The 8,144-nt window shown below is 42.8% G+C and overlaps 1 protein-coding gene across 6 annotated transcripts in view; it reads right to left on the bottom strand.

Moving 5' to 3' along the window:
- Positions 1-3,000: 3,000 nt before the first annotated feature.
- PPP2R3A (protein phosphatase 2 regulatory subunit B''alpha) overlaps positions 3,001-8,144 on the bottom strand; it is a 55,330-nt gene continuing 50,186 nt past the window's right edge. For 3 of the 6 annotated variants that reach the window (XM_061465269.1, XM_061465270.1, XM_061465276.1), the window contains one exon: positions 4,618-5,008. In XM_061465269.1, coding sequence (XP_061321253.1) covers positions 4,909-5,008 — 100 coding nt within the window. In that variant the 3' untranslated portion in view covers positions 4,618-4,908. Of the gene's footprint in view, positions 3,319-4,617; positions 5,009-5,878; positions 6,014-7,119; positions 7,652-8,144 lie in introns of those variants that run through there. The other 3 variants (XM_061465273.1, XM_061465271.1, XM_061465272.1) reach the window with 3 other exon arrangements.

The raw sequence follows: 8,144 nt of genomic DNA, 5'->3' as shown, positions 1-8,144 counted from the left end.
GTACACACTATTACTTAAAGTGGTACTGAGAATGTTGTGAACACAGCTTCTTTGGTCTTAACTATTAACAATGATCACACTGCTTTGCCCCAGTATTTCTGTGAAGCAAGCCTGGAATTTTGGCTTTGGCAGGCTTGCTGACAGGTAACTGGATGGTGTGAGCGCAGCAACAGCCAGGAAGGCAATTTTGGGCAGTAGCTGGAGATGAAGTGAACAGTAATACTGCCCCACCACTGAGCAGGGCTTGGACTTTAAATTCAAAAGTCTTTTATTTGCCAAAAAAGAAGAAAATACAAAGTAAAAATACAAAGTTCAAACCATGCCAGCACAAAATGTCTCCAAACTACTTTTACAAAGTATGAGAACCTTTATTATTAAATATTCTGTTTCTAAACCCATCACCCAGTGATAGAGGGAAGAGCTCAGAACACAAGGGTAAGCACTGTTTGCATGTTTTTCTTACAGTAGCTCATGCTCTTTTGCTGAGGTTCATTTGTGATTGCATAGACCTAAGATACTGTGATTTAGAAATGCTGTCCTCCAAAGCCACCATTAAAATGACACTTTAGTGGCCTTTTTTTGGCCTTGCAGGCCTATTTTGTTTCCAAAGCTAAGCACCGTGGCTTGGTGAGAGTATCTCGAGTCACCGTTCTTAAATCCTTAGTTCAGGAGATCAGGAAAGTTTTCCGCAGTGTTTCCTGGAAGCTGGAGCCTGACTGGAATTTCTTTTGCTATCCACGTCTGTTTTGCAGCACTGCCACTCGGTGGCAGGCCGCAGGAGGGGACCTTTATCGGTGCCAGGTTTGCTGAGGAAAACTCATGCAGCAGTTACTGCTGAGATTTTGGAAGAAGAAAAATCAAGCTAGTACCATTGCAGCAGGAGCTGTGGTTGTATTGAGCTGTATCTCCAATCTTAGTACTGCAGAAAAAATACTTGCAAATACACAGATAAAGAGCAAGGGTTTTGTAAGGACACAGGACTGAGCCACGCAAAAGCAAACAACTAGAGAGAACAAATTAACGAAAGGGTATTTTGTTTTTATCACGCAAAACTGAATTTTACTCGCTTTTCTGGCTATTCATACGGAAAAAGGAATCCAGCTCCTAAGACTTCAGCTTGAGCTGGTTTACAATGATCACTGCATGATCTGTCCTTCTTTAAAAGTATGCAACATCTAAAGTGGTGTTGGCAACTGGGGATGGAGGCAAAGTCAGAGTGAAGCGGACTCCTGCAAGGTTTCTGTGTGGTGATCCTTGGGTTGCTTCATTCTGGAGTGCTTGCTGACCTCTGAAGCTTCTTCTGGACTGTCCCAGAAAGAAAAGGACAGGAGCTCCCAAATTTACCTTGCTGATTTGGAAACCTTCCACCCAGAGAAGCTGTGGACAGGGCTAACTTACCCATCTCCTTTAATTCAGCTGTGGCTGCTGAATGGTGGTTATTTTCAAAGTTATTTGTGAGAGAGAATGGATTTCTGCTCTTGGAGTAAATAATACAAATTGCTGCCAGTTTTTCACTGATACCACACTAGCAGTGGTGGCTATAGCTTGTCTTTATAGTCACATTTAAGGTAAAACATTTGCTTAAAATCGGTTGTGTTTTTTTTTTTTTTTTTTTACTTTGATTAGCTTTTTGTGTTGATGTAGTACGAAGCATGACCAGGGTTTGGAATCACTTCACTTTGTCATAGCAGCAGTGAGCCTCTGTTTGTAGAAGAGAGGGTCCTGGGTTTGGGGACCAAAGAGCTCAGCAGAGCAGCTACAGGCTTGTCTGAATTGACTGAAGTCAAACCTTGAAAAGGTAACTGGCAATTTTTACCAGCTTCTTCCAAAAAAAAGGCACAAGTTCAGGCAGACTGGTGTGGTGTGAGATGGAGAGCTGAACTGATTTGATGGGTTGAGGTAAAGCCCCTCTGCAAAAGGCATACAAGGAGAAAGACGAAGTATCCTGAAGCAGTGGGTGAACAGAGTGAACAGGAACAGCAGCAGTGCGCTTGAGGCACAACCCAGCAGGAACAGAAATGCCAAACTAAGAGAGCGATGCACCAAAGGATGTTGGGGTACCAGCTGTTCAGGCCACCATGGGCTGTGTCTGCATCCCAGCACACATCTGCTGCTTGAGAACAGGGTGTCACTTGCTCAACAGGTGAGTCCTCAAGTCCTTCATCCCACTTCCTCCTAGTGTGAAAATGGAATTGTGCATTCCCAGGAATACAGGTCCTTCCTGGAAAAGGATGTATCTCTGAACTCCCATAGGGAGGAGGAAGAAATGTAATACACAGAAGGGTTGTAGGATCACCATCTCTGGAGAATCTTCAGAAATTGGCTGGATGAGGTCCTGAGAAACTTGCTCTAACGTTGAAGCTGTCCTGTCTTTGAGTGAGGAGGTGGACTAGAGACACATGGAGGTCCCTTCCAACCTGACTTAATCTATTAATCTGTACAACAGCATTAGGAGAGCTTCTTTTCTTTGAGGCACAAGGGCTATCCCAGGTTAAAAACTTAAAGAGACAATCACCAAGTTACTCTGGATTGAGGCTGTACATAATTTGCAAACTGGACATTCCAGTACTGCTGCTTATGGAGTTAAAAGCTAACAATGCTGACGTAACATGGAGGTTCAATTTCAGCCTAGAATGGGGTCAGGTTCTTCTTGTTCCTTTGAGGAATTTTGTCTTTGGAGAGGTGTAAAATTTTACCAAGCTAAAAGGCCATTCTGGACCTTGACAGTGAAGAAAAGCAAAGAACTACTTTGCCTGGGTTCCTTAAGGTACAACATGGATGGAGCTTGTTAGAATTAGCAGTTGTATGACTTCCATCCCATGTTCATTTCTGCACCCATGACTTAGTTTCTTCTGCGTTTGGGCCTTTGTAGAATCAGCCCCAGTAAAGCTTTTCCCCTCAAGCTTATAGTCATGATGGAGATGCGATTCCAGAACCCTGGTGTTGAACAGAGCTGCTCGTGTGCTTGCTACATTCAAAGAGACTTATCCTAGTAGAGATTTATCCTAGTTTGGCTAGAGTGCTCCCTCCTGCTTACATCTTTTATTATGGAATGGAAGTTACCTTGCAGTGTCTTTCCTAATAACCTGGGCATCCAGAATTTTCCCAAGTATCAAATCCAGGATCCTGGGTGTGTGTTTATGCTTCTGGATTTAACAGCAGCTTCGTTCAGGAAAAAGAAAATAGATCTCCAAGCTCAGTACAATTGAAATCTTCCTCTTTTCTGGAATTCGATCCTGAGGAGAGTCACTAACCTCCACCAGGCAGCAGTGTATCCCACCTGGGCACTGGCAGGCAGGCATTGTGCTTCAAAGGCTCCTGGAAAAGTCAAAGCTGCATTGTAGTGATCAGCCAATTACTTATTTGGTTATTAACACTCAGGGGTATCATCTAGGGATTAGTGTTCCATTGTGCTAGTGTGTTTATACTAAACACACCCAGCTAATAGTGTGTATACACAAGTTCTCTATTAACTGGATGGCTTCTGGCTTTAGTAAGGAGGTGCCTGCTTGAAGAACTCATCATGGCATTGGCAGTTGTCTCCTGCGTATTCTGGAGGCAATGTCCTGAGGAAGCATGGTCTGATAGTCTTACAGTGAGGTAAGAGGAAATACAGTGTATACACATCAACCAAGCAGTACATATTTGAGCACAATTATGACAGTTAAAATAAAATATGACAGCTGAAACCTATCCCAAGCTGGAGAAGGTAAGTACCAGATATTGCTTGTGTGTATATGATGGCTAAAATTGAGAACTGGTAAGAATCTGTTATAATCACCTCTGTGCTGAATCACAGACAGCTGCTAGTCAGCAAGGAGAAACATCTCCAGCAGCAGAGCATGTGCTATTATTACAAGAGCCACCAGTTGTGATTCTATGAAGAAAGTAAGGTTAATTTTGCACTTAAAGCAATAGTTTATTAGTTAGTTTTCTCTCTGAGATGGGTGGAAAGTATTACAGACCAATTCTTTTACTAGTTAAAGGATCCCTCTGGTGACAGAAATATAGCACATGAGGGTTAGATTTTTTTCTTCACTATCTATCTCAGCTTAGGCTCTTAGAGAAGGCTACAGGTTAGCAATACAGGAGAGCAGGAGAACACAGGGAATGGATGGAACTGGTGCACACAAGACATGGCAGTTTCTGCATACCAGCTGAGCAGCATGTCTTGTTTTGTAAATATGCTACAAGGTACTTCTCCAGAGACAAAGCACTAGCCTGAGGAAGATCCTCTTAGACAGAGGAGAATATGTAGAAATGTTATCTGTATCTCAGATTCTTAGACAAACATTACATCATGTAGTGCTTTAACTGTCCACACATTCATACAAGTAAAATAATGTCCAATATCAACTCTAAGAGCTTGTGGTTTAAAGCACACCAGGGGACTTCCCTCTCCCCACGTGGAGGCATGTTGCCTTGGCTTCCAGGACACTGAGAAAGAAAGGGAACTTCATTGTGACTTGGTTTTAAAAGGTTTCTAGACATACATTTAAACTAAGTGAATTTGGCAGCTCTTCTGTCACTCCTGGTATAAAGTCAAGGGGACAGAATGGCAGAGGGCTGAAGTGGGAAACAACCACTGTAGATCTCGCATGCAGTTATTACAGTTAATCATTTGATGCTGGCATTTATTGCACATTTGGGGACACAACAGGATTTATATATAAATGAAAAAAGGTGCAATCACCATTTTTAATGAGCGTGCATGATAACACATTGTAAAAAGCCTTTTTATAGAAATTACCTTAATGCAATTACACGGGAAAAGAAAAGGGGTTCTCAAGTTACAGTGTACAAAATAAAGCACATTGTTCCAATGACAGACTTCAGAAAAATCCCTAAGTGTCTCGGGACAGAACACTATCCAGTTTGAAAGATACTGATTAAATGTCTTCCATTTCTCTATGCTGAGAGATCTGAGATAACAGCTAGTTTGTCTGACTTGTCTCCAGTTTCAGGGGGAGATAAAACTTCATCTGTGTCATAGTCTTCTTCAAATGATCTGCAAAGATAAAAGGTATGTCTTTAAAAGCTGCGTTTTGCTGCAAGTGTTTTCAGGTAAGTTATTTCAGTGGCTACTAAACCAGCTGGCTAAAACACAGTTGCATGCAAAATATATATATCCTCGTCCAGGTTAACAAGACACTGAAAACAGCGTGGTATTAATCAGTATTCTGACAGCTGACATGAGTTTGTGCTCCCATCCATCCTCATTCCTAAATTCTGGAACAACTTTTCACCGGTGTTCAGCATTCTAAAACTCAAATCCACTTTCAGTAACAACTGTCAGTAGCTCACAAGTAGCATTAGTAGTTCAGGGTAGAAATAAAGTCATCCAGCCACGCATCAGGGCCCTAGAGGAGAGTTGGCTTTCTTAGACTTGCTCAGAAACACCTGGTTTCCAAAACATCTTCTGGCTTAGGGTATGTTTTGACATCCACAAATGAACAATTGTGGCCATTCTGTTATATTCCTTTCTCACTCCAAGTTTAATATCCAGGCCTTAGCAGTTATGGTCTGAGGAGGTTCGGCTGTGAATCCTCAGCTCCAGCCAGTTACTCTTTTCGGACTGGCTGGGTTCTGTGCTCTGCAGCAGAGGATATTGCTTTAGGTCTCTCATCCCATTCCTATTCCCGAGAAATACCACTTTTAGTGCGCTCAGTCTCAGCACACTACAGGTTAGTTTCTCAGGGCTCCCAAGAAACTAAAATTCTTCCTTTTGTTCTGAAAGCAATGCTGCTTATGAAGGAAATGTTGCAGCAGATGTTTCAATGGCAAGCACAGGAATAACTCTAGTTTCTTCATGGTAATCTGTGCTGCACAAAGGTTAACTCCTCCAATACCCCTTGGATCCAAGATGGTCTTGGATGCCAAGAAAGAGCTCTGTACTGCTTCTTGTGCTGCTCTTCCCTTCAGTAACTCAGATGCAGGCAGAGCAAATCCTCAGGTGCCTGTCAGTGTGTATGTCCTGCTGTGGAGAGGATTCTGTGCTATAGTATGGTGATCCCTATATGAAAAAGAGACAAACAGCAGAGATCTTCCTGGACAACAGCGTTATCTCTTCTGTAACGGAAAGCACCTGCTTATTAATTCTGCCACCTTCTGGATTCTTGCATAAGTGGGAGAAAGAACAGTCTGGATCCTACACCAGTAACTGTTCTGATCATGCATGTAAAGATTGTCAGTACACAATGTACACACTTCTTGCTTCCGTGGTACCTGTGGCTCTGCCTCCTGCACCCCTACCTGGGAAGGGACTGTGCATGTCTCTCTGTGCCTTGGTTTCTCTGTTTCCCTGGTTAAAGATGATGCAGCTGAGGAAACCTCTATTTCCATTTGAACGCTGTTCTTAGGGATGTTCCTGCTGTGTCCCCTTTTCCTTCAATCTCACCAACTTCTGTCAGCTTTCTTCCTTCTGTATGTGAAATATGACTTCTGTCCTGTATTGTTTATCTTGCACATACACCAGCCCTTGGAGCTCCATTCTACTATTTCTTTCCAGTGCCTTTTGCTTCTAGACTAAACCTTCTCATGTCTGCTTTAAAAGGGGCTTCCCATTGTCCTTTCCCAAGTTAGTTGCCTTTCCACTTCACTCTTTTCTCCTTAAGTCTCAGCAATGTCTGCCTTTCCCATCTTTGAAAAAATCCCACCTTTATGGACAAGAAGCATCCAAGGGACAGCTTTTCCACAAGATTATCACTAAAGATAAGTCACCTTCTCTCCTTCCAGGCCAGTTTAAAAATTTCACAGTCCTATAAATACAAATATGGACTTGTGCAGATTAAACACCCATTCCTCAAGACTCAGCCATGGCAACTCTAGTTTGTTCAGAGAAGGCAAAATACTCCAGGAACTTCTTTGTCCATCTTTCCAGCAAGCACACATTTTGCCACTGGGTGGTTCAGTGATGTGCTTCTCACCCCTTTCCCTTATACTGCCAGGTTCATGAAAGCAACTGAGCCATCAGCCATCAGGGAGGCAAGAAAAATAGCCTGAGCTGCCTAAACCTTATTTACGTTTATCTGCTTCTGTGTCTTTGTCCTGCCTTGGAGCAGAGTTGCCCTGTTGTGTGCCCCCTCCTTGTTGCTCAGGTGAAGGGGATTCTCTTGTACCAGCAGCTGATATAAGAGGGCCTCTGCCTCCTTATTTCTCTTCCTATGGAGAAATACCTCTTTACATGAAATCAGTTGTGGTTTCCATGTATATCAGCTGGTTGAAACTGGTTTCTGGAACAGTGAACGAAACGGTGCCCACTTCTGCTAGGCAGGCTGTAGCCTGGACTGCAAAAAAGGACTTCTGCAAAACAAATGCTTATATCTGCACAAAAAGCTTGTGTTGGTCAGCTTCAGCTATTGGTTCTGCCTTCAAACAATGTGTGTGTACATTCACCAGGGAACAGACTCTCTTCCCTGAATCTCATGCATAGATGTATAAAGCAGAGCATGGCTGAGAAGTGTTCAGATGAGCTTAAGCTTCCAGTGGAACATGATGCTTCATTATTGTCTTGAGCAAGACCACTCCTTTCTCATCTTATTTTTGGTGACTACAGCTCTCAACAGGGTCACAGCAGCGTTGAAGTCACTGAGTATCTACTATGTCTTGATGAGATTCCTCTTCCAGGACCAGTGCTCACACATGGGCAAGCCTGCAGACAGCCAGAAAGACACTGACTGGGTTTAGAACTTTCCATCCATAGAAACTACGAACAAGGCTATGTCACAAATGTGGTACACACCAATTCGTCTGTGATTGCTCAATGATGGCTATTTTCAAATGTTAATACAAATAATAAGACAAATATCAGTTTCCTTATTTTGTCAGCTAATCTTCTGGTATGATAGAGCTCATAAATTGTCTTGGTTTTGTCCCCACTCCCTGCCTCTGTCATCCTCAAAAGACAGCAGAAATAATGTATGTGCAAAAACTCAATGCCTGTTTCTGGCAAATTTGTCTGGGCACCCAGCTCTTTGTTTTTCCTTTTCCATTCCTTTTTTCCTGTGTGGTCTGTTGCTATGCTGCACAAATGAGATCTAATCCTGCTGCCATGACTACAGAGCTTTCCAGGGGCTCTTAAAAGCAAGCAGCAAGGTTGCTGACATGCTCTTTACAGGAAGACACAGAGCTGTTTCTGACAGACT

Source organism: Pezoporus flaviventris, unplaced genomic scaffold, assembly GCF_033815535.1.
Source record: "Pezoporus flaviventris isolate CSIRO_AGI_PZ_B2104156 unplaced genomic scaffold, CSIRO_AGI_Pfla_v1 ptg000040l, whole genome shotgun sequence".
NCBI classification, from domain to species: Eukaryota; Metazoa; Chordata; class Aves; order Psittaciformes; family Psittacidae; genus Pezoporus; species Pezoporus flaviventris.
The sequence above is the reverse complement of the archived record's forward strand: the minus strand, read 5'-3'. Positions and strand labels throughout refer to the sequence as shown.